Source organism: Pipistrellus kuhlii, unplaced genomic scaffold (genome assembly GCF_014108245.1).
Source record: "Pipistrellus kuhlii isolate mPipKuh1 unplaced genomic scaffold, mPipKuh1.p scaffold_m20_p_9, whole genome shotgun sequence".
NCBI lineage: Eukaryota > Metazoa > Chordata > Mammalia > Chiroptera > Vespertilionidae > Pipistrellus > Pipistrellus kuhlii.
Window position 1 is genome coordinate 28,966,996 of NW_023425595.1, and position 25,850 is coordinate 28,992,845.

A 25,850-nucleotide genomic window follows, 5' to 3' on the forward strand; every position below is an offset into this window, starting at 1 on the left:
GGTCAGAGGGGAAAACAATTCAAGGTGGATTTATGAGATTATACATTAGTTCAAGAGACAAGAAATACAGGCTTGACCTAGGGCAAGGGCCAGAGGATGAGAGGAGGAGACAGACACAAGAAGAATTAGGACTTGTTGGTCACTTAGAGGAAAGGTTGAGAGGGGGGAATCAAGGACACTACCGAAGTTTAAGACATGACAGACTAAGAAAGGGGCAGATAAAAATAATCAAAGCTGAAGTGGAAGCACTCTTGCATAACCAGCGACATTTCATTTGTAGCATGTTAAGTTTCAGGGGCAATACCTAGGAGATGATTGAAAGATCAGGTCTAAAGTTTAGAAATGTAGAGACCATAGTTGAAACTGAGGCTATGAATGAGGCTGGTCAGAGGACCCAGGCAGAGAGGGATAAAAATTAATGACAGAACCTGGAACTACCTGTATTTATAGAATGAAGTATGGGGTCAGAGAAAGGAGAGGGAAGGGAAAAATAACCACAGAATCTCAAGGTTAAGCAGGACCTAAAAGGCACAAAAACAAACAAACAAACAAACAAACAAACAAATGGCATCTAGAACCAAGGCAAGAAAAGGTTTCGTGAAAAAAAAAAGCATGCATAACAAAGAACCAAGAGATCCCAGCATCCATCTGGGTCCTGGAAAGTGAGGACCGCTGTGACTAGCCGTGGTTGTTAGCCTGATTCTGTGGCTTCCATCCCAGGTGCATGCAGGGAGAAGGATCGTGTGGTCAGGGAGTTGGAGGGGGAACTACACTTCCCAGAAAGCCCTGACCTCTATTATGACAGCAAGCAGTGAGTAGCCTCCTCTGCCACTCTTACCTCCGGTCTGACTGTGCCCAGTAGCAGGGACAGCCACTTTCTGTCTAGAAATAACACCCTCCCAACGTATCTGCCTGCAGACTGTGCATCTGGACCCTGTTGGTACCCGAGGACATGCATGTGTTACTCAGCTTTTCCCGCTTGGATGCAGAGTCTTGTGACCACAATTACCTGTCCATGCACTCTTTAGAAGACAGACTTCTGGGTGAGTGGATTGCCACGTTGTCAAATGGACACTCGTGCTCGGAGGGCTTCATGGGGCCTCCACACAGTATGTCTAGCACTGAGCCATCTGTGCCCACCACATTTCCTGTCTCCAACTTTTGAGACTCAGGATGGGTGGAAGAAAAGAACTAAACCTGGGCCAGTGTGAGGGCTGGGAGGCCACAGTGCATTTTACTCGCTGCATGGGCTTCCCATGGAACCAGGCTTCTGACGCTCATTTCAGACCCCGAGCCCATCAGGAGGAAAATGCAGGCACCCTGCAGGGCCTCTGCCTCCCAATGGCTTTTCTAGGCATGAAAACGGTCTTTCCCTGTCTCATCCAGCTGAAAGTAAAAACGGATACTCACAGTAGGAGAAAAAGTTGCTTATATAAAACACAGACATGAAGGGGCATTTCTGTGGTTCTTAACTGGAGGCGATTTTGCCTCCCAGGAGACCGCTGGCAGTGTCTTAGGAACCTTTTTGGAGTCACAGTTGGAGGGAGAAGGACGGTTATCCAGAGGTCAGAGGCCAGGAATGTGCAAAACACCCTACAGTGCACAGGAGCCTGAACACAAAGAACGTTCCAGTTCAAAATGTCAGTAGTGCCAAGGTTGAGAAACCCTGGGCTAGAGGATCCTGAACTATCGTGACAAGTTCAGGTCTCCTTTAGTCTTTGAAGGGTGCTGTTTTCTAGACAGTGAACAAAGACTCTTCTTACGTCGCAGGTAAATTCTGTGGAGAAAGCCTCGCTTCATCAGTTCTTGTTGCCTCCAACTCTCTGAGGCTGAAGTTCGTCTCTGATGCCACAGATTATGCCGTTGGTTTTAATGTCACCTACCAAGCTCGTCAACCAAACTACCTTCCCGGTAAAACCATTTTCCTTTTATCACACACTATCCAGGCCTTTTGTCAAAGTTGAGGCCCCATGGGAATGGGGTGAGGGGCAGGGAGCCCCCTCCCAAGGCCCCCTTGGCTCCAAGGCAGAGAGGAGCACAGGCCTGTGAGACGCCAGGCACAGCGCTCCTATTGCACACCTAAGTGAGCTGAGCGTGCCCAGTGAGTTCTGGAAAATCAGTGCACGAACCTCTTCATGCTGGCTCTGCCTGAAGATTTGGGTCATGCATCATTCCTGGAAGACAAGAGGAAACACAAAGGGGTTCCTCTGTGCTTGGCTGATGCACTGTTGGCATGCTTTCCCTTGTGTTTCAGAGTCCGGTTGCAGTTCCTTGACTGTCCTCTTTGAGGAAGGCCTCATACAGAGTCTTCATTATCCGGAAGATTACAATGACATGGCCAACTGTAACTGGGTGTTTCAAGCCCCCAAACACTACCTAATTAAGGTACAGACTCTGGCTCCCCTTCCTTTGCTATGGCATCTCCACAGAATAGCTAACTGAAGTACCACAGGGAAGCTTTTTATCTGATCTATTCACTGCTATAACCCTAGTCCCTAGTCCTTAGTATCTGGCATACAAGGCTCTCAACATACTTGTAACAAACCAGCCTATTTCTCCCTTTAACTACCCACACTCACCACCAGATGGCAACTGCACACTTTATTTTTGTTGGAAGTGCTGCCTTAAGTCTTTGTACCTGGTAAATTGTTTCATCATTCCCTGGTCCCTTCTAGAAACACTCTGTAAGTGATGGCTAACAAAAGTCGATGACAGTGAGGCCCAAATCATCCGCTCTTGTGCAGAGGGGACAGGGCAAGCACAGAGGAACCAGCATAGAGCAGATACAGGTGCGCTGGTGTGAGCGTCATGACATGTACTGGAAGGGGTACTGGGAGGTGAGGCTCAGGTTAATGAATGGAGAGCCTCGAATGCCAGGATACAGAGCTTACTCAGGACTTGATTAATGGTGTTTGTGCCCACTAGTGTTTGTAAACACTAGCGAGCCATTTGCACAGACATGCCTCTGGGTAGTTGAAAGTGAGAATGCATTCACAGTGAGGTGGAACTAGGCACTTATTTAGAAGTATTTCTCTTAAAATTATAATTGAAAGCAAGATAATATGAAGTTGAGAAAGTAGAGTAGAAAATAAAGGGGGGCCCTGGTGGTTTGGCTCAGGGGATGGAGTGTCAGCCTGTGGACTAAGGGGTCCTGGGTTTGGTCAGGGCACATGCCTGGGTTGTGGACTGGATCCCTGGTGGGGCGCATGCAGGAGGCAGCTGATCGGTGATTCTCTCTCATCGTTGAGGATTCCATCTCTCTCTTCCTCCCCCTTCCTCTCTGAAATCAATAAAAAAATTAAAAAAAAAAAAAATAAAAGAAAAGGGGAAGAATAGGGTGAATAACACCACCAAGTTCTCAGATGTTCAAGAGGTAAAACGTGATCTGAAACCCAGGAGAACCAAATTGGTGTGATGTTATAACAGTCTAGAGCAGGGGTTGGCAACCTTTAAGACATAAAGAGCCACTTGGACCTGTTTTTGAAGGAAAAAAAAAAACCTGGGAGCCGCAAAACCATTGCGACATTTAAAACAAATATAACACTGCATATATTGTTTCTTACCTTAATGCTATATACCGGATCGTGCAGAAAAAGGATTTTTTTACTTAACAAAAAGAGCCGCATGCGGCTCCGGAGCCGCAGGTTGCCGACACCTGGTCTAGAGAAAGGAGCCTTTAACTTAGAACATGAAACAAAATAAACAAACAAAATGGTGTGGCCAACACTTTGAATTTACTACACAATCTCAGAATTTAAAGGGAAGGAGGGCTGAGTACTCACTGTCCAGTCCCCATCTCACCCCCCACCCCAATAAAAAGGAAGAATAACTGGACTGGAGAACTGAAGAACAGAGAGAAGGAAGCCTGTCAGAAATATCAGGGTAAGTCCAATCTTGGGAGCAGAAACAAGATCACACAGGCCTTACCAAAGAGTGGGAGGAGAAGACACAGAGGAGGTGAGCCCAGCTCTTTTCCTACAAGTTCCTGAAACCCCAACACAGGCAGGGCAGGTGTTTCAGGAGGAAGAAATATTAAGGGGAGACATGTTATTAGTGATGGAGGAAAAAGGTTAAAGAATGAGCATTCTCTAGAAGGAGGATGAAGACATATTTAGTTGAAAATCTGAATGTGCCAGAGCTAGGAGTAAAAAAATCTATTCATTAAATGTCTACGGAGTGCCGAGCATCTGTGAAATGAGGCTCTCACACCTCTGGTGACAGGATCATCCAAGGTCTCAGGCAAGATAGTAATTTTGAAATTAGCATTGCCAGTCATAACTGTGTGCTTGCCATGACTCAGAGAGAAAAGGATTTACTTCCAGAAAGCATCCCACTAAGGGATGTTTAAGAAATGTTTGAATGAATCCTGTGTCTGACTCGGCTCCTTCTTCCCATGCCTACATTCACCACTAACGACCTCCACTTTTGTCCTATCCATGCAGTCCTGTGTCTCCGGCTGAGTGTGCAGGCTCCATTGAACCCTGTCATCTGTATGTTTAAAATGTGAACTCCTGCTTCATCAGCCCCTTATCCTGCTGCTCTTCTCTTCACACTCCACTGGCCAGTGCTTTCAAACTGCTCAAATATTGTTCTTTGCTCCTCCTTGGAAAGGAGCTTAAATATTTGCATATTTCCCCACCCTTACATTTGAATTATATTTGGTCGCTTAGATGTTTCAGTAAGTTTGGGAGCAATGGGATAGCATCTTTTCCTAAGTAACTTGACCCGCTCATAAACATTCCACCAACTTTCTCGTCTAAGGTCGAACTCCAGAGCAAGTTATACAATCCTAACTTCTCTACCTAATCAAAATCAGGTAATCCGCCCCTATTATTCACTCTGGATGTAATGTTGAGTCTTCTCAGCTTTCCTTTCAGAATCTGGAAATAGAAGAGAGTGGAGACTGCACTTCCGATTACGTGACAGTGCACTGGGATGTAGAAAGGAAGAAGGAAATAGGTGTGTGTTCCTGGAGCTCAGCTGCCCTGGTTTGTGTTTGGACCCAGTCCTTCTGGGGAATAAAGGGACCATTGAGTCCCTCATTCTCCCCCATCCCTCTCTCCACTCTCACCATCACCACTTCCTCTTCTCCTACATCAGGGGCAGGAAAAGCAAGAGGGAGAATCACAGAACCATTTGAACAGAAATGCAGGAGAGCCCACATGAGCAAGGGGTCAAAAGGGAAATAGTTCACTATAGAAATAGGAGTGTTTGAGAGAGAAACAGAATAGAAATGTTGATGAGATTAAAAACATATTAAAAAGAAGCCAACTAGTGACATCCACCAGGAAAGCTTATTTCCTAACAGTTACCTAAAGGACAATTCTTTTTTTCTTTAATGCTGGCCCTTGACCGTGTCTCGCCTGACCCAGCTCGGTTGTGTGGCTTTGCTGCCCCCGCCCCTCTGCTGAGCTCCTCTGGTGTGATGCTCATCAGCTTCCAGTCGGATGAAAATGTGACCTTCAGAGGCTTTCAGGCTACAGTCTCCTTCATCCCTGAAGCAGGTAAGAAGGAAAGGCAACAGATCCGAATTTTCATCCTCATAACGTGTTAATCAAGTCTCATCATTTGCAGCTGTTCTGTTCTAGAAAATCGCTACAAATGCTAAAATTAGTGAGTACTGAACCAGTGTTCCTATGGGAGATATAAAGTTAGGCTCCTCTGAGCCTCTGGTTTGATGTCTATTTCTGTTGAACGTCACCTTATTTCATATATATTGTTGATTCACTAACGCTGAACTCACAGCCAATACCCTGTAACTCAAACCTGAACAAAGCTTATCTATCACATGCATCTTCAATGGCAGTACAGCCTCCTTGCACTTAGGAACACCAAATGGCACTTCAGCACAAAGCTCAGGGCCATTTAAACAGCAAAATCGTCAACAAAACACACACAAATGCAACAAGAACAAACACACCCCCCCACACAACAAAACGTGGCACTAAAGAGACCATGGCAAGAGCACTTACTGACAGTATGAGAGCTGAAACAAGAAGGCAGAGTGAGAGTCTCCTTAGACCTCAGTAAGGGACACCTGCTCAAGTGACTCAAATTCTCCACAAATGACCATGAATGACCATGGAAATACCATGAGTACTGGTTTTGAGTCACAAATAAATGTTAGTGAGTAGGTAAATTTGCAAATACAGAATTCTCAAAAGATGAGAATCAACTGCATATCTGAATCTTGGCCTATGCTTATCAGATATGTGACCTCAGAGTCATCTAAGGCTCATTTACTTCAACCTTACAACAGGTGACTAACACCTGCCTAGTAAGAATGTAGTGATGATTAAATCAGATAAGGTATGCTTGGCCAAGAGCAGGTGTGTGACATGTAACAGGGTCTCCAAAATGTGAAATGTCTTCACCACCCCCAGTCCCTAGACACCTGAATTACACAGTTTCCTTCCAAGCTCTCACACCCATGAGCACTTCATCCAACTTCTCAAGTTGTTCATTCTTGTTAGGGGGTAAGCAGCAACTTATAGCAAAGCCAGGTTACAGTTGAGATACTACACCTTTTAGTTAAAATACCCACAGAGTTCAGCTAACGGAGATGCCCCAGGACTCTTAACAATAATAATATTCTGCTGAGCCCCAAGCACCAGTTGGCTTGTGTGATCTGAGCATTATATTATGCTTAACCCCAGATTTAAACATCTCCGGATCAGAGGATGAGTCGATGCTTCTGGAGACATGGAATGTCCTTCCTGAAGAAGACAATGCTTCCGGTAAGCTGGGTTTTTGTGTGTTTTCTTTAATCCTCAGTGGAGGAGTGAGGATATTTTTTTCCCATTGATTTTTAGAGAGTGTGGAAAGAAAGGGATAGAAGGATGGGGGGAGAAAGAGAGAGAAACACTGATGTGAAAGAGACACATTGATTGGCTGCCTCCCGCTTGTGCCTCGACCAGAGCCAGGATTAAATCTGAAACCGAGGTATGTGCCCTTGACTGGGAATCAAACTCAAGATCCAAGATACTCTAACCACTTAGAAACTGGTTAGGGCCGAAACTGGTTTGGCTCAGTGGTAGAGCGTCGGTCTGCGGACTGAAAGGTCCCGGGTTCGATTCCGGTCAAGGGTATGTACCTTGGTTGCGGGCACATCCAAGGGTGTGCAAGAGGCAACTGGTCGATGTTTCTCTCTCATTGACGTTTCTAGCTCTCTATCTCTCTCCCTTTCTCTCTGTAAAAAATCAATAAAATATATTTTAAAAAAAAGAAAAGAAAAAAAAAAAGAAAAGAAAAGAAACTGGTTAGGGCCTGGTAAGCTGTTTAGAGGAATGTGACCAAGGATACACACAGAGGATATCAGCCAGGGTACAATCAGGGGAATGGCATGTGGGAGTCCTAACCTCCAGGACCCAAGAAGGTGCCCTTATTTGGAGAAAGAGTTTTCAGAGAGGTAATCAAGTTAAAATGAGGTCATGAGTGGGGACCCCAATCTAACATGACTGGTGTCCTCAAAAAAGGGGCAATCTGGATGCAGAGAGAGACACACGCACACAGGGAGAACATCACATGGACATGAAGGCAGAGACTGGGGTGATGCAGTGTCTTTAAGCCAAGGAACAACAAAGCTTGCCAGCGAACCACCAGAAGCTACGGGAGAGGCATGGAACAGCTTCTCTCTCACAGCCCTCGGAAGGAACCAACCCTTCTAGCACCTTTCTCTCAGACTTCTAGTCTCCAGAACTGTGACGCAATAAATTTCCATTTTTTCTAAGACACCAGTTTGTGATGTTTTGCTGCGGCAGGTCTGGCAAGCTAATACACCAGGGACTGGCTTACATGGCTGTGGGGCTGACTAAGCCGGTCAGTCCAGAGGGCAGTCATAAGGGAAGCCTTCACAGGTATGGCTGAGGCCGTTCTCCACGGGTGGAATGTCTCCTCTCCTCTGGCGAAGCCTCAGCTCTGTGTTTAAGGCCTTTCTAACTAAAGAAGTCAGGCCCACCCAGAGAGGCCTGGATGCCCTTCCTTCCATAGTCACCTGATTAGGGATCTTCCTCACCTCTGCAAAATCCCTTCCCACAACATCTCCCTCATGTTTGACTGAGTAACCGGAGGCTGCAGCCTAACCAAGTTGACACATTAAAAAACCCATCTGTGGGCTGTGGTCATTGTCCCTTTGCTCCAAGCAACACAAATGACTTAATCACAGACCTTCCTCCAAAGGCATCTCTTAGCTCCAGCTTCGCCAGCTGAAAAAATGGAGCGCTTCTTTAAATCTGAAATCAGGAATTCTTAAGCTGTGTGACATGACAAATAAAATGGGTTTTTCTTTGTTTGCTCGCTTGCTTGTTTGTTTTTATGCACTGAGTGTAGCACAGCGTGCCGGAGTTTAGGGGAAGAACATGAGGCTGAATTCAGAAACGTGGGCTTCTGCCCCAGCTTTGCTATTTTCAAGCCACGTGATCACAAACAAGGTGTGGACTCTCTCTGAGATTCTTTCTCCAAAATAAAGTGGTTGAAAAAGGACAACGACACTTTCAGAAGGATATGTTCCTTTATGGGAAATGTTTGGTAAACTCAACAGTTCTATGAAAATGAAGCTTCTATAATTACTCTTAGAATGGAGACATTAGTCCAGTTTGCTCTATCTTAACTTGTTCATAATTTAAAAAACAGACACTAATTGTCTCCACCAAAGAAAACCTTCTGCTTTTGTCCCTATAAGAGACAAAGAACCAGAGGCTGGGCAAGTTAGTGAACAACCAAATTCCGGGGTTGTGTTCAAGTAAGAGGGGGACCAGCTTCCTTCATGTCTTTCTGTTGGACGTTTTCCCCTTCTCCCCTTCCTGGAGGCTGGCCTTCCTCCTGTCGCAGGTCTGAGCTCCCACCACCAGCCTGGCAGCCATTCCCCTGCAAACTGCATGCGCTGCCCCCCTTTACTTCCTGTTGTCTCCACAGCCCCAGTGTGGACTTACATTTACGACGTTCTGGAGGCTGTACCCCAGCCCCTGCCGTAACAGATGCTGTCTGGGAAGAGTTGAAGTAACTGCTAGTAAATATTGATAGGGAGCTACACCAGTGGGCACAGCTCTGCAGACACAGCTGCTCAGGAAGGAACCCCAGGGTATGGGTGTGGGAATAATGGTGGAATAGGACTCTACAAACTATTCTTCTGACTTTTCTCAAACACAATTTCTGGTAAATTCTGGGTCATTCTCAGTGTCTCAAGCCTCTTGCCTTTATACTGTCTTACTCCATCAGGTCCAGGTAAGCCTCCCATTGCCAGGAGCGGGCAAGGTTTTCCGTGCCTTGTTTCTGCTACCCAAATTGAGGTTGAAGACATTCCAGAAAGCAAAGTGTTACCTTTGCTTTATGACCATCTGCAGTGCTGGGGGTGGGAGGTGAGAGGTACGGGGGAAGGTTGGGATCCTGACCAGGTGGTATCGACATACTTTAATTTAAAATCCTTGAAGAGGAAAACCAAGGGAACTCTGATTCAAGAAATAGTTCACACTGGTCATGGTGTCGGGTGCTTGGAGTGGGTGAGGCGCTCCATCAGTGTTGTCTCAAAAGCTCACTCAAGTCAACTAGATTTACCTGCTGACATCCTTGAGACTGGGTGTAAGCTGACAGAGTCCTTGCACCCAAAGGGACTGATAAGATTCAGTCCTTTATCCACACAGTGTTCCCAGACTTGTTTGGATGGCAATTTCCAATTTTCAGTAGAATGAGAGCAACCTTTCATGGCTTACCAAGAAGTCTGCAACTATTTACTGAGATTTGCTGTACCAAGAATTTGCCTTCCTGCTCTATCTCTCCCTTAGAGATTAAGAGGAACAAAGAGTGCATTCCTCTTGACTGACCTCCTATTCAGTGTTTATGTATAAAAGGCATTTGCAGTTAATAAAGCTGCTGCAGTCTGTCAATGGCTTGCAGTCCTCCCGATCTGCTTTCTTGTCTTTCTTTTCTTTTCTCTCTCTTTTTAAAAAAATATATATTTTATTGGTTTTTTACAGAGGGGAATATAGAGGGATAGAGAGTTAGAAACATCGATGAGAGAGAACCATCGACCAGCTGCCTCCTGCACACCCCTCACTGAGGATGTGCCTGCAACCAAGGTACATGCCCTTGACCAGAATCGAACCCGGGATCCCCCAGTCTGCAGACCGACGCTCCATCCACTGAGCCAAACTGGCCCTGGCTTGTCCTTCTTTTCTTAATTCCCACCTCCCTACCTCAGCCCAATTCACCTGTCATGCTGGCCCTGGCACTTTTCTCAGGATGACATTTTTGCACATTACACAAAGGACAGGCCAGAGCCAGGATGAACAGGAAGGGATGCAGTGGGTGGCCACTTGTGTGGCCTGGCAGAGATAACAAGCTGAAGATGTGGTCAGGCAGAAGAGGCTACTGAGGGAGGCTGTTTACATGAGAAAAGAGACCCATTATTACAGCCACAGAGCAGAAGAACCAGAGGGCAGGGCTTCTCCTGGCTTCTCCTGGCTCCTCCGGTCCCAATCACAAGAAATACGTGTTTTTGTTTTTGTTTTAAATCCCAAGTAAAAACAAATAAGCCCTAAGAGACAAAAACAGTCATTCACTTAGTGTATTACAATAGTTTCCCATCGCTGCCGTAACAAGTTAGCCCACATGAATTGGCTTTAAAATTTTATTCTGTTCCAGTTCTGGAAGCCGGAAGTATAAGATGAGTTTCACTGAGCTAACAAGGGACTGGCTCTTTCCAAAGGCTCTGAGGGGAAATCTTTTTCTTTGCCTTGTTCAGCTTCTGGTGGCCGCTGGCATTCCTTGGCTTGCAGCCCCTTCCTTCATCTTCAAAGTTCAAGGCTCCAATTACTGCTTCTGTCACCACATTGCCTTCTTCTCTGTCTCCTCCTGCATCCCTCTTATAAGGGATATTGTGATGTTGGACCCACCAGACCATCCAAGATAGCATTCCCATCTCAAACACTTTAACTTAACCCCAGCTACAAAGTCCCTTTTGCCGCACAAGGTAGCATTCACAGTCTTGGGTAGACTTGGGTAGACTTCGGGAGCCATTCTCTATAGCACAATTTAGGCTACACAGCTAGCACATAAGAGGTGGTCATTTGAGGGTAAAATGGACATAAATACTTTTCAAGGTTAAAAAGCTAAGTGAAAGTCCACAGCAGCCTGGGGACTGTTTAGAGAGCAAATGCTCATTAAACATCAACTTGGTCAGGGTGCCGGTTCCGCCAGGGGAGTTCAGCAGTGAGGGGACGTGGTACTGCACAGGAGACGCTGTCTTGTGGGGCAGAGTCTACATTCTTCAACCGGGACAACAGATGTTCCTTCTTTCTTATTTTCAACAAGCACTTGTGGAAGGCTTGTTCTTTGCCAGGCCCTATTACCAAGCTGGGCTTTTCGAGGGTGAGAGGTCCTCATGGTAAATTGCAGTGGATTAGGAGAAGTTAAGCTAAACTCCAGGCAGTAGGAGAGCAAGTGAGGGACTCATATAAAAAGTGTGTGTAGGAGTGCTGAGGAAGGAGGGACTCTCTGCCCTGTCAAAATTACTGGGAGTCCAGATAAGTCCAATAAGCCTTTTATTTTGCTATAAGATTGAAAAGGAGAATGTGCTGTCTGCCTCTTTGTTAACATGGAGGACTGTGCAGGGGAAATGAGAAGGGAGAATGGAGGGAAGAGGCAAACTACTAAGAAAGCCACAGGAAAAGGAGAGGTGACTTTTAATTCCAAATGCAAATATACTTTTGATTGATTAAAAGAAAATGTTCATTCTTTCATTCATGCAATAAATATTTATTGAGCATCTACCAGTTGCCAGACACTATTCTACCTGGGGTACGGCAGGAGTTGAAACAGACAAAGCAAGTCTTGGCCTCTTGGAGCTGCCAGTATAGTGGAGAAAGGCAGTGAACAAGTAGGTAAGGTATGTATAAGATGTGGTGGAAAGTCTTAAGGAGCCAAATTAATCAAGGAAGCAGCATAGGGCTCTGATGGAAAGGACTGTTCCGTCCTTTAGTATTTATGGAGCATCTACCACCGGCAGTGTGCTAACTGCTGCAGGGCAGAGATGAATCTATTCATTCAGGACAGTCCCTGTGCTAAACCCTGGGGAAGCCAGCTTTCTGACCTCAGTAGAATTTCCAGTCAAATATGAGAATCAGTCCTTTATTGATTGAATCTTCAAGATGTATAATTATAAACTGAAGTAAAAGCTATGACTAGAATGTAATGTATACATCTACTTAAATTGGGGCCAAGAGCAAGCATCTCTGAGGAAGTGATATTTGAGCCGAGAACCAATGAATATATAAGAGTGGGTGATATAAACACTCGTTATAAAAGATTATAATTAGAACAGGGGTGGGGCAACTAGCTCAATGTAAGAGAACAGAGAAGCTAGAACTAAACCTGTGCATATATAAAAAGTGATATATGACAGCGATAGTATTGCATGTTAGTGGCCAGGGACAAGCAATTCAATAAATGTTACCAAGACAACATGTTATCCACATGGCAAAAATTAAGTTGGATCCCTGTTTCAAACCATATACAGAAATCAGTGTCAGGTGGTTGAGAGACTTAAATGTGGAAGGAAAAACTTTAAATTTTGTCAGAAAAAATATAAAATCTCTTTAGAATATTTGGTATAAATAGGCAAGTTACAAAAAGCACTGACCATAAAAATTGAAGATTAAAACACATGACTACATTGCAATTACCAACTTCTATTAGTCAAAATACATCCAGGGAGTGATAGAAGACAGAGAAAACAAGAAAGGTAAGATAAGTTGCAAACTGGGAGAAAACATTTGTAAATCCTATAACTAACAAAGAAGTAGTCTTTAAAATATAAAAGAAAACAGTAAGAAAATAAGGTACAACTCAACAGAAAAATGGGTACAAAGCATTAACACAGATTTTTTTTCCCCCCCAGAAAAAGAAATTCTGTGGGAAATAAGCACATGAAAGATAGTCAACCTCTGTGGGTTCACAGGCCATCTCTTTACACTGATTATATTGCAAATATTAATAATAATAATAATAATAATAATATATTTGACAATAATATCCTGGCACCTACAGGTGTTAGGGGCGGTATCCATTACAAATGGGCCTGTGGTGTGTGTTTGCGGGTAGGGGTAGGTTAGTGGGATGGGAATCTATTGCTTGGCTCCTGTCTCATTCATGTCCAGGAGGCAGGAATTTATCTTTGCCACTGGGATAGGTGAACTGATGCGGGAGCAGAGTGAGCAAGATTCTCAAATATACTGTGAAGACACCCCCTTAACCGGCACGCCTGCCATTCTGCTTCCCATTTATTACTGGGTGCCTGTCATCTCTCTCTCCCAATAATAAATGAATGAATGACCACCCTGAATAATGTCTTTTTTTTTTTTTTTTTTTTTTTTTTTTTTTTTTTTTTTTTTTTTTTTTTTTTTTTTTTTTAACTGGATCACACCTCTACCTCACCCTTACAAACACTTCGCCCTGGACCAGGCTCAGACCAGGAGGATAGATAGATACATGCTTCTTAGAATTGGCCTAAATACCTGCATCCCTTCCCTCCCACCCAGACGTCCAGCCTCCCTCCAGCCAGGAGAGGACAGGGCGCCCTCCATCGGGCCAGCTCAGAGCGTGCAGGGAGAAGACCAGGCTGGAGAGGGAGGGGGCCACGTTACAGGTAAGGCCAGGGATGCTTCACCAGGAAGGAGGAAGCCCCCAGCAGGGGAAGCCCCTGGATATGCCGCTGGCCCCGGCGGCGCGGGGCAGGTGCAGAGCCAGAGTCACGCGAGAAGGAACCTTCCAACGCCGCGCCGCGGGCCGGGCGCGGGGCGGGGGTCACCTGGCAGCAGGGCCCCGCCGCGCGCCGCCGCCGGCCGGTCAGGGCACGCGTCGCCCGCCCCGCCCCGCCCTCCCCTCCCGCCGGCGTCCCTACCTGCCCGCGAGGCTCGGCCGTCGGTCCGGCGGAGCTGCAGGTCGGCGGCCCCCAGTCAGCGGGCCCGCGGGGTGGGGACCGCGCCCCAGCCCCGCTTCATCATGTTCGGCGACTCTTACCGGGTGGGCTCCCGGGGCAGGGCGGCCGGCGGGAGAGGCGCCGCAGACCGGAGGCGGGCGGGGGCCCGGGAAAGCCCGACGGCGTCCCCGGGGTGTTGCGGGGGGGACGGGGAGAGGTCTGGGGGCGGACCGAGGGGCGGGGAGGCGGGTGGAGGGGGCGCGGTGCGTGCGGGGCGGGGCGGCGGGGCGCCGGGCGGGCGTGAGCGGTGGGGCCGGCGGACCTTTCCCGAGTCTGGCCCCGGGGGATCGCTGGGGTCTGCAGAGGAGCAGGCGGGCCGGGCGGGATGGAGTTGGAGACTGGGCGGAGGCTGACAGGGGAGTGCTGTGTCCTCCTCCTCCTGCCATGGAGGTGTTGGCGTGTCCCCAAAAAGCTAAGATCACGGCCGAAACCGGTTTGGCTCAGTGGATAGAGCATCAGCCTGTAGACTGAAAGGTCCCCGGTTCGATTCTGGTCAGTGGCATGTGCCTTGGTTGCGGGCACATCCCCAGTGGGGGTGTGTGCAAGAGGCAGCTGATCGATGTCTCTTTCTCATCGATGTTTCTAACTCTCTATCTCTCTCTCTCTTCCTCTCTGAAAAAAATAATAAAATATATATTAAAAAATAAAAAATAAAAAGCTAAGATCATGGAGCATCCCAGGGGGGTGGGGGGAAGGGGAGGCGAGCCCTCCCCTGCCCAGCTTTCAGTCAAGCTCACCTCTGGAGGATGCCACACCCAGTCTCCCTCTCTAAGTTCTGTCTTTGGGGGCTGTGTGACCTTCATTTCAAATTGTATGTCAGAAGCCATGCCGAAGTCAACCGCTCCACCTCCAGGAGGGGACTCCCAGAGATGGCACCCTTGGCTGTAGCGAGGATGGCGGAAGATGGGCAGGAAGGGCCTGGCAGCATTAGCACTCCCAGGCCATCTGCTTGGCGGGGCTCAGGAAGCCTGAAACATGCCACCTCATCTGACCTGCAACTGACCCCACACCCACGGGGTCCCGTGTTCCCCGCCACCCCACCACCACTCAGGCTGCTTTCTCTTTTAGTGTCTTTCCCTCTGCCCAGTTTCCTTCAAGCACACCCCGGCGTGTATGCACTGGGTGTGGAGAAGGCTCCTGTGTGTGCCTGAGAACTGTCCTGCCAAAGGCAGGCAGGACCTGAGGTGCCCTGCTCGCATTGTGTCTGGCTAGGACAAGGCCCTGATCGTTACCTTCGCCGCCGTCATTGGGCTCACGGTGCTTCTGTTGGCCCTGAAGACCATGAACTCAAGGAGGAGGCAACTTGCCATCACCTTACAGAACCCCGAAACCAAGTATCCGCTGCCCCTGATTGAGAAAGAGGTAATGGGTCAGAGGTAAAAGAGAAGAGGGCAGAGGGGTGGGGAAAGTGCTGAGCTGGGAAGGCAAGGCTGTGGGGCAGACATTCAAGGCCTCACCACTGCCATTGTGTGTGTGTGTGTGTGTGTGTGTGTGTATACCTGGGAAAGTACCAACTGGAGCTCCTATCCCAGGCATCTGGGCTCCCCAGCGCAGCTTCTAGCAAGCGGACAGAGCCTGCCTTTGTTTTCTGTTTTATCAGCAAATCACCCACAACACCAGGAGGTTCCGCTTTGCACTGCCCTCAACTGAACATGTTTTGGGGCTTCCTGTAGGTGAGTGGTGTTTGGTTTCAGGCCTCCTCAAAGATTTTAGTTTATGTTTCTGAAGGTATTGGAAGGACTGGCCCCTCCAGTGCCCCTTTTCTCTTACTCCTCCCTCTTTCCCTCCTCCTCCCCCTTCTCTCTGTCTCTCTCCTGGTCTCTACCTCTGTCTACATATTCACTCCCTTTCCTGTGTACAGTTTCTATTCCCTCAGGCACCCTGGCACAGAGCTTCCTCTGGCTTCTGTCTCTGAGCATCTCTATTGCCACTTCTGCCTTCACCGCTGATTGGCTGAAGTCTCCCTGTGAGAGCCAGCAGAAATCTGAACGGCCCAGCCCATCATGTGGTCTCTGGCCACAGCTGGTCCCTTCAGTTCCACCCTGGAGGGTCAGGATGGCATGGTTCAAAACTTCACTGCTGCCCCTCAGCAGAGCCATTGCCCAGGAAGACACAGTGCTCTTTCTAGAACTTCTGGTCTGCAGGTGTTCAAATCCTGGGGCTTTGCATACCTGTAGCCCAGGTGTTCTCTGTGCCAGGCAACAGGTTACAGCTGAGGGGCCTGTGACTCATTCGCTGACCCCAGTGGTGCATCCAGCTTAGGAAGAAATGACTTTGTGATGGCAATATATCTTGCTTTAAAAGAGACACACCCCTTTCTGTAATCTTTTAATGCTCAGCCTCCAACAATGAGCTCTGCTCATTTGACACGGTGAGCCCACACTAGCTAGCAACAGGTTTCCTGTGAGGGAAGCTGACAACCACACTATGATGGAGGAGGGCAGGGATACGGTCCCTCCCCAATCATAGAGATGCTCAGAGAGATGACGTGACTTGTACAGGAGTGACACACGGAGTGACAAGGACAGGCCTAGCATTCCCACATCTGCACTGGGGCTTCTTCCCTGCTTGGCCCTCCTCCCGTGCACCCTGCCCCACTATGCACCCACCCACCTCCCTGAGGCTCAGTCCTTTAGGGGAGTTCTGAGTCCTATTTAGGCTGGCCATGCTGACTTGCCGTTTGATGCCTTTTTGTAGGTAACTATGTCCAACTCTTGGCCAACATTGATGGTGTCCTGGTGATCAGAGCATACACACCTGTGTCCAGTGATGATGACCAAGGCTTTGTGGACTTAATTATAAAGGTAAACGATGCCCCCCCCCCCCCATGTCCAGGTGCCTCACCCTCACAAGCCTATCAGGGTGGTGGGGTGGAGAAGAGACTCTTTCCCTAGACAGTGCCCTTTAACAGTGAAGCCACTGACCTGGTGTAATCTCCCGCCCACGTGGCTCCAATTGTGAGTGAGTGCAGGGTGCTTTCTGCATGGTTTCCAACAGCAAACGTGTAAGGTGTGTGCGGTGGTGGTTTGCACAGCCTCGGGTCTGAGGCTGTGCAAACCAGGCTGCCTTCTTTTTCAGATCTACTTCAAAAATGTGCACCCGAATTATCCAGAAGGAGGGAAGATGTCTCAATACTTGGACAACATGAAGATTGGGGACACCATTTTTTTTCGAGGGCCCACTGGGCGCCTGTTCTATCACGGGCCAGGTACTGGGGGTTCACCCTGGGACTCCCATGGGGAGGAAAGAGATTCCTATAGCAGTTGCATTGTTCTAGGAAACGCCTCGGATTTGAGTCCCATGGATCACACACTCCTTCACATACCATTTCACAAGCCTTGTAGGTGCCATCCAGCCAGGGGAGTGGTTATGTTTCCTCATCTCTGTATCCCCAGCACAACACCTGATGCATAAAAAGTAACCCACTACTGTTGAAAAACGGGTGGATGGAGTCCACACTCATTCATTTGCTCCCATATGCGTCACTCGCTCGCTTGCTGCTGTGGATGGGAGCGCTGTGTGAGGCTCCCTAGCCACTCTCTAGTGCACATGTGTCAAACACAAGGCCCACGGGCCAAATCCATCCCGCCAGGCCTTGCAATGTGGCCCACACCGCGCTGTCATCACTGCACTCCGCTGCGTTTCCATAACAATGACAGTTTATGACTGTTCAGTAAACCATTCGGCCTGCAATTTAGGCTGGATTTTAGATTTTGGCCCCTTCTCTGATTGAGTTCGACACCCCTACCTAGTGGAACCTCCCTCCTTCCTCAGAAGAAAAGATCCAGGATGCCCCACAGAGGCCCAGCCTCTATTCCAGGCGTCTTCAAACTACGGCCCGCGGGCCACATGCGGCTCGCAGAGGAGTCTGATCCGGCCCGCCAGGTTTTTTGGGCAGTGAGCGCAGCCGAGTTGTTACAGTAGGAATTAGTAGTTCATATAGTCCAGCCCTCCAGCTCTCTGAGGGACCGTGATCTGGCCCCCACTTTAAAAAGTTTGAGGACCCCTGCCACTCTGTGCACGGGTGCACCAGGCTGGCCATGGAGGTCGCTCTGGCTTAAAAGGGTGCAGCCACACCTGCTAGAAGTCCCAAGGAAAGGCAGTGCTGTTTTGTAGGTTCTCAGGCAAGGACTCTAGAAGTGAACAGCATCCTCTGTGTTTCCAGGGAAGTTTTCAGTCAAAGCATACAAAACGAGTAAGCCTGAAGAAAAACGAGCCAGTCACCTGGGAATGATCGCTGGGGGCACAGGTAAGAGGCTTCTGAGGGCTTCGTCCTAGGTGAGCCCTGAGCCGTTTCTGACCTTGGAGTCCTTGGATCCTAGAAGGGGAGATGTGAGTGAGTCCTCCCCTGGCTGATTCAGATGGGAGTGCGGGTCAGTGCTAGGCCGGGGCCCTGACCCTGTGCACCCTGCTTCCCTTCACCAACACAGTGGGGGAGGCCCCCCAGGAGCCCGGGGGAGCCGCTAAAGCCAGGCTGGGGACAGGGATGAGGCTGAGGACCAGGCTGGGGAGGCCCACACGTGGTCCCCCAAGGACTCCTAGCTCCAGGTCAAGCCTCACCCCCGTCTTTTTATATGAATTTCTGAAAGAAGAGAACACACATGTAAGGAGAACTACAACTAGCCAGGCACGGTGACAGGCACTTTTTAAAACTATTACAATTACTCATCACAAATTCTGTTTCACAAACGAGGACCCTGAACTGCTCAGACAGGTACTTGAGAACCACCCTGGTCAGACAGCAGGAGAACTGGCATGGAACCCAGTTCCCAAACCAAAGCCAACGCTCCTTCCATCCGGCCATACAAAAACGAGAAAGGGAAAACCAAAATGAAGGGGCAGTTCCCCACTGTGAGTTTTGGGGACCGAAGTGAGAAAAGTAGACCTGGGGTCCGGCTGCTCCAGACCAGGGACTGTGGGCCGCCGCGAGGGCGAGCTGGCCTGCCGCACACTGTGTTCCAGGAATCACGCCCATGCTGCAGCTCATTCGCCACATCATCAAGAACCCGCGCGACAAGACCAGGATGTCCCTCATCTTCGCCAACCAGGTCAGTTTTGCTGAGTCTGCCTTGGACTGGCCAGGGTAGGGTGGATGGAATGTCTGCAGAACAGGGCTGCGCATTCTCCCCGCCCCGCACTGAGCCCAGGCCGCTTGGTGCCTGCGGCTGTGGGCGGGCCAGTGGGCTGCTGCTGGCGGTGGAGAAGCTACATCCTGGCCCGTTTCCCCATTTGTTGCTTTTTTCAAACTCTTATCTCCCCAACCAACCTAAGCACCCTGCTTTCCTTCCTTTCTTAGTACTTAGTTCTATGGTAATTTGAGTATAAAATCATAGCAGCGCTCCTTGCAAATTTTGGAATATACAGAAGCATATAAATATTTGACTTATTGTCTTTTTTTCCTCTGCACACTCTATATGTATTTACAGTTACATATATATATATAGTTGTGTGTTTTTTTTTAGTCAACATTACCATACAGATATCTTCTCATGAAAGCTCTTTATAAATATTTTCATTATGGTCTATATCAAGTTGCACCATCATTTACTAAATCTTTATATATATAGATAGATAGATAGATAGATAAATAGATTTAGTAAAGATTTAGTAAATCCATTATATATATATATATATATATATATATATATATATATATATATATAATTGATTCTTTACAGAGAGGAAGGGAGAGAGATAGAGAGCTAGAAACGTCGATGAGAGAGAAACATTGACCAGCTGCCTCTTGCACACCCTCTACTGGGGATGTGCCCGCAACCAATGTACATGCCATTGACAGGAATCGAACCTGGGACCTTTCAGTCCGCAGACCGATGCTCTACCACTGAGCCAAACCGGTTTCAACTCATTTACTAAATCTTCTACATTCAGATTGTTTTCAGTTATAAATGATGGTGATGAAGAATTGTACCTTGACTTGGTCACTTTTGGATTATTTTCTTAAACAGAATCACAGAGATGGAATTATGAGGACCAGAATGATGAATTTTAGGACTCCAGGTCTCTATGCAACATCTCCGAGCCTGTGACCAGTTTCTTTAGGCTTTAGCTTGCTTTTCCCCACATGAGGCTCCAGCCTTTGTTTTTCTCTTTAGCTCTCCAGTGACCGAATAGCCAGTCACTATATATTTAAGTGACCAAATAGCCAGTCACTATGATGCACACTGACCACCAGGGGACAGATGCTCAGCACACAGGATCAGGCTCCCTCCTGTCCGGATTGGGCCTGCGGGGATTGGGCTGAAAACAGCTATCTGACATCCCCCAAGGGGTCCCGGATTGTGAGAGGGTGCAGGCCAGGCCAAGGGACCCCACCAGTGCACAAATACATGCACAGGGGGGGTCCTTTGGCCTGGCTGGTGATAAGGGCCAATCCAGCTGGCTCAGGGGAGGGGACCATGGGAGGTTGGCTATGGGAGTACACTGACCACCAGGGGGCAATTCCTGCATTGATCGTCTGCCCCCTGGTGGTCATTGAGCGCATAGTGACCGATCGACTGGTAGTTTGGTCATAACGGTCACTTAGGCTTTTATATATATAAATACAGATTATATCATATCATCATATCATATATCATGTCATATTACTATATTATATATCACTGCCTTAGCCTCTTCCACTCCCTGCAGAAGATCCTGGGCCCACGCTAAGCTCGTTTCAGCTGTGTTTGCTGAGCCTGGTGCTCAGTGTGGTTTTGGGAGGTGAGGCTGGGGCCTCTGAGGGAAGCCACCCCACTGCTGTGGAGCCACGGCCTTGCAGCTGGAGGCAGTCACCCAACGGCCCAACTCCTGCCCTCACAGGAGAGGGTTTGTTGTGCAGGAGCAGGGCCTGTGGGGAGCACTCCACTGGAGTTTGCGGCAGCCGGGCCAGGAACATGAACATGCTGCTAACCCACATACTCCATCTGAGGGATCAGCAGGAAGTCTCTGGAGGGGCCGTGCTCAGGCTGCTTCCTTTTTAGACAGAGGACGACATCCTGATGAGAAGGGAGCTCGAAGAAGTTGCCACAACTCACCCGGAGCAGTTCACCCTGTGGTACACCCTGGACAGGCCTCCTCTTGGTATGAACCCCATTCTCCCCGCCGTGGGCCCTTGACTTACCTCAGGGCCGAGTCCCTGGGTGTGTGTGTGTTTATTAGGACTGGGCTTGGGGGTCGAGAACTTGGGCCCTACCTCCCACGGCAAATTCAGGAATTTGAAGAAGGGGAGATTTGGAATGACCTGCTTGCAAAGGCGGTCAAGGGAAGGTGTTGGACATCTCAGCAGAACGTCATACACTGCACCGAATACCAGGAGGGACCCCGAGGCACTGGGCCACCCTGAACACCTACCTTGCACTCCGCACACATCCCATGGAGGCGTCAGATACACTGCCTCTAATACGGCCTCTGACCCCTTCTCCATCCTCAGCAGTGCTCACGGCAGGCAGACTCCGGCCAGAGGCCTCGGAGCCTGGGACCTGGAGTAAACTGCGGCCTGCCTGGGGGTCCCATGTCCTCCACTTCTCTGCTTTCTGCAGAGAACAGTGGTACACACTTCTGAGTCTTGGAGAGCAGCCTGGCCTCCCTCTCCCTGGCTTTAGGGACAGCAAGAGGCCTGGGGCCAGGGCCTTGCCCTGGCACCTCCCCAGCTCTCCTCTGCTTACCCTCAGACTGGAGATACAGCACGGGCTTCATCACCGCCGACATGATCCAGGAGCACCTGCCCGCTCCCAGCAAGTCCACGTTCATCCTGGTGTGCGGCCCACCACCCCTGATCCAGACAGCCGCTCACCCGAACCTGGAGAAACTGGGCTACCCCAAGGACATGATCTTCACCTACTAACACCCCCTTGCTCTTAGCGAACGTCCCCGGCCCCTTCCATCTGACTCACAGTGAGTTCAGCGTCACCACGTTCGGAAGTGCCTCAGGGCACCCTGGGGCTCACTGGAGCCCCCCTCCTTGGGGAGGGCCTAGGAAGGGATTAAGGGGCTGGAGACGAAGTGGCCTCGGGAGCCTCCTTGCCCGGGGAGGCTCGGAGGGCTGTCATCCTAGCACCTTTCCCCTTGGCTCAGTGAAATAAAAGTCAGAACAAGCAGATAGCCCAGGGAGTGTGGCTCTCAGAAGGCCCTGGCCTGCCCTCAGTGTGCACTGACCGTGTGTCCACGGGAGGGCAGAACTGGCAAAGGTGCCGGGGCAGAATTTCAGGAGAATCCAAGTGGGGTCATGACAATGCCCAGTAATCTCTTTTGACTGGCCCCCTCCCATCTCCACCCCCATACACGTTTGTTTTTATAATTCTCACTTGATATTTTTTTCATTGATTTTGAGGGAGAGTGGAAAAGGGAGAGAGAAAGAAATATCGATGTGAGAGAAATGCACTGATTGGTTGCCTCGGGCAGGGACCCTGGTCAGGGGAGGAGCCTGCAACCGAGGGATGTGCTCTTGACCGGAATCGAACCTGGGACACTTCGGTCCACAGGCTAATGCTCTATTCACTGAGCCAAACTGGCTAGGGCCACAGTGTTTTGTTTTTAAGGTCAGACCTACGAGAGGGCTCAGGCACCCACCTTGAGCACCCGCCCTTCTCCTGCGGGAGACCCTTGAAGGAGGAATGGTGTTTAGAACACACATGCCAGGGCAGTGGGCGGACCCACGGGGTAGGAGGGCTCCAGGAACCCTAGACACCCTGCACTTTGCACAACAAATGGAGGCAAGGGGTGAATTTTTGCTGGCATCCTCTGAATGCCAGGCCCTGTCCTGGTGAGGTGGGTAGTGGTGGTCACAGGCAGAAGCTTCCAAAATGAAATTCCAGAAGCTATTCCTTAAATCCTTCCTATCACTAACCCCAAAGGCTATATATAACTCTTACCATCTGATGCTCATGGCTAGGACATGCTCCTGCTCTGTTACCGGTGAGGGGGTAGAACCCCTTCTGCTCTCCATTTTGTTTGATTCTCATAACAAGGCACAGAGTCTGTGGGGACTCTGTTCTTTAAGTTATAGAGGAAAAGGAAACGGAGCCTCAGAGACAGAGTAACTATCCCCAGGTCATTCAGCCAGCAGGTGGCAGAGGTGGGCTTTAAACCTGTGTCTGTTTCATTCCAAGTCACTTCCTTCCCTTCTCACAAACACTGGCAGAGCAGCGGCATTGCCAGACCTTGATTTTGCTGGACTTCTTACTCATCACATACATGGGTTCGTGAGGGGGAGAGGGAGGGCGGGCTACAGGAGAGAGAGGGACAATGCTCTAGGGAACAGCTTTGTAGCACCCACAGGGTGGCCCCCATGATGTACCTCCCAGCGGGCAGTAGGGTGGGCTGCTGGGAGGCAGCCAGCCCCATTCCTCTGTGTGGTCAGCATGTCCTCAGGGAATCCCTTCCTCAGAGAAAGATACTCTGCATGATGAGCAGATTGTACGCTGGGATATTTTTCTTAAACACAAATGTTACCTTGCTCGTCCCCACCTGGCTACCTGGGTCTCCAGGATAAACTCCAGGGCCTGGCTTATGAGGCCTTTCCTGATGTGGCTCCAGCCAGCTCACCAGATTTCTCTCTCCCCCGGCCTCCCACTCTCCCCTCTTCTCTGGCTCGGCAGTTCTCAGCTAGAGGGGATCTTCCCCCCAAGGACTATTTGGCCGGCTTGGGAGGCAGTGTTGGCTGTCACAGTGGGAGAAGAGTTGCTATTGGCACCTAGGGGGAGGCCAAGGGCGCGGTTAATCGTCCTAGAGCACACAGGACAGTCCCCAGGACAGTAAACAGCCCAAACGGAGCAGTGCGGAGCCGAGAAACCTGTCTTCACATGACCTCCCAGGATGGGCCGAGACGCTTCAGGTCCATCTGTCTGGCGTGCCTGCCCCCTTGGGGAGCCTGCTTCATCTTTCAGAACTCAGTGAGCACATCTTCCTTGGAGCCTCTTTGGTCCCGGCCCCCAGTCCTGTCCTCTATTTGAAATAACTTGCTGTTGGGGCTGAAGGGACTGCTACTGGCGCCCCTGCAACACCGGCACTCTCCTGTTTGAGACGGACCTGTGAGCCTTCTCAGGACCATCTGCATCCTTAGGAAGGACCTTGGCGCTCTACCCCTCCTTGGGTCCAGCACGAAAGGCACTTGACCTGCACACACAAAGGAGTGTGTGTGTATATGTGTGGTGGTGTGTGTGGTGGGGGCAGGGAGGGGTTTGCAGCATGGATCCCCCGTGCCCGGTGAGGACCAGGATCCGGCCTTACAATGGGTGTGGAGCCCGCCCACAGCAGGCGTGCAATGAGTCTGTGTTGAGGTTGGGCATGTTAAGGGAGAAAGACCACGGGTTACTTCAAGGTGAGCCAGGAAGGGCTCGGCCTCAAGGGACACAGGGGCCTCCAACCGAAACACCAGTGAGGGGTTCCTGAAGGAGGCAGTGTCTTCCGGGCCTCAGCAGGCAGGACTTGGCCTTGTGGCGGGGGCTGGGAGAAACACACACCCACAGTGAGGGGAGAGGGAGACAGCAGCGCAGGCGTGGGCACAGGGTCCCGAAGGCTGAAGATTCCAAAGGGCTGGGGCGCTGACGAAGGCTTTTGCGCTCTCCTCTGTGGTAATTCTGGAACTGGGGAGTCATTAGCCAGAAGCCAACAGGCTTAAAGCAGCACCGATGGGGTAGAGAAATCTAGAGGGGACCACATAGGAGAACAGCTGTGGAATAAGATGAGAGGTGGGGCTGAGCCGGAGCCATCACAGGGGGATGAGGGGGCCAGTCACCAAGGGCAGAGACCGGCTGGGGGGGACTGTGGGGCAGGGGCTCTCTCCTGAGGCGGGAGCTGCCTGAGGTTCACAGGCTCCCCTGGAAGATGGAGTTGCTTTGGAAATGAGATCCCCAAGGTTCTTCCACTAGGGTGAGCTGTTTGACCAGACAGTTGCATTGGAGGGTGGTGAGCGAAAAGCTGGAAGCTGGGGGCGGTAGGGGAGGGAGAGAGGGTGTGTGTGTGCTCTGCTTGCCCAGCTTCACGGAGAACCTGAGACAGGCTTGCTTTGCAGTGGAGGGTAGGCTGAGGGCAGCCAGAGCTGGGAGTCCCACTGCTCTTTCCTCTTCTCACCCAGATCCCTCATGGGACCAGGTTCCTGTGAGGGGGAGCACGTGCCTCTGTCTGGCAGTGCGCAGGGAGGGTCCTGCTATCCCCTGGCCCAGCTCAGTGACCAATTGCACTCAGAGAGTGGTCTCAGCACTTCTCCAGAAGAGCCTTTATGCACGCTCAGCCCCGCCCTTTGGTAGAAGAGCCCCCCCTCCCGTGTCTCTCACTCGGTCCTTGGCCACCAGGAACAGCTGCGCCTGCACCCACATCTCACGGCTTCCACACGAAAGGGGTCGCAGCCACGTATAAAAGTACAAAAGGTATAAAAGCTGCGGCGAAGGGCACAGCACTGTTGAAGATGTGGGGCGCTGGGGCCACATCTGTCCAAGCCCCAGTGCCCTGCCGCCAGCACCCACGTCCCAGGCGCCCAGCCCGCCTCCGCCTGGCTCTGCAGCAGAGCCTGGGGTCCACACAGGCCTCTCCGGCTCTCCGCCATGAAGTCACCTCCAGTCCTCGGAGTTGGGAGCAGCCAGGGGAGAGTCGTTCAGCATCTGGTCCTGGCTCAGCATGGTCTGAAAGGTCACAGCCGAAGGTGCGATTGGACGGGGTTTGGGTCAAGGCAGCTATGTGGGAAGCAGTGGGCACTAGGGGAGGTCCCACCTGTCCCTATAAGTTCATGGTGACCCAGGGACCCTGCGTATTGGGTCAGATCAGACAGCATGATCAAGATGATAAACTGCTTATACCGTAGGTCAGTGGTCAGCAAACCGCAGCTCGCGAGCCACATGCGGCTCTTTGGCCCCTTGAGTTTTTTGCAAAACCCAGCTTAGGA

General features: G+C 50.0%; 3 protein-coding genes across 7 annotated transcripts in view; 2 read left to right on the forward strand and 1 right to left on the reverse strand.

Annotated features, from left to right (window-relative positions):
• The first annotated feature begins 451 nt into the window (after positions 1-451).
• On the forward strand, positions 452-8,972 carry LOC118713194 (ovochymase-2). The gene is made up of 10 exons (XM_045577896.1): positions 452-463; positions 696-811; positions 919-1,043; positions 1,771-1,911; positions 2,255-2,385; positions 2,745-2,837; positions 4,878-4,959; positions 5,373-5,504; positions 6,657-6,737; positions 8,914-8,972. The coding sequence occupies exons 1-10, from the start codon at positions 452-454 to the stop codon at positions 8,970-8,972; spliced, it is 972 nt and encodes a 323-aa protein (XP_045433852.1).
• Positions 8,973-13,680: 4,708 nt separating this feature from the next.
• LOC118713278 (NADH-cytochrome b5 reductase 2) lies at positions 13,681-22,245 on the forward strand. 3 transcript variants are annotated; one of them, XM_036427692.2, is made up of 9 exons: positions 13,681-13,934; positions 15,185-15,334; positions 15,573-15,645; positions 16,670-16,776; positions 17,051-17,180; positions 18,138-18,221; positions 18,935-19,020; positions 20,953-21,052; positions 21,643-22,245. In XM_036427692.2, exons 2-9 carry the CDS (start codon positions 15,254-15,256, stop codon positions 21,813-21,815), a joined length of 834 nt encoding a protein of 277 aa, XP_036283585.1. In that variant the 5' UTR covers positions 13,681-13,934; positions 15,185-15,253; the 3' UTR covers positions 21,816-22,245. The 3 variants fall into 3 exon arrangements, with proteins under 3 accessions (XP_036283585.1, XP_036283583.1, XP_045433934.1); XM_036427690.2 differs by having other exon boundaries at positions 13,865-14,016; XM_045577978.1 differs by having other exon boundaries at positions 13,874-14,016; positions 15,060-15,334.
• Positions 22,246-25,351: 3,106 nt separating this feature from the next.
• PPFIBP2 (PPFIA binding protein 2) overlaps positions 25,352-25,850 on the reverse strand; it is a 129,974-nt gene continuing 129,475 nt past the window's right edge. For all 3 annotated transcript variants that reach the window (XM_036426660.2, XM_045577976.1, XM_045577977.1), the window contains one exon: positions 25,352-25,590. In XM_036426660.2, coding sequence (XP_036282553.1) covers positions 25,519-25,590 — 72 coding nt within the window. In that variant the 3' untranslated portion in view covers positions 25,352-25,518. The remainder of the gene's footprint in view (positions 25,591-25,850) is intronic.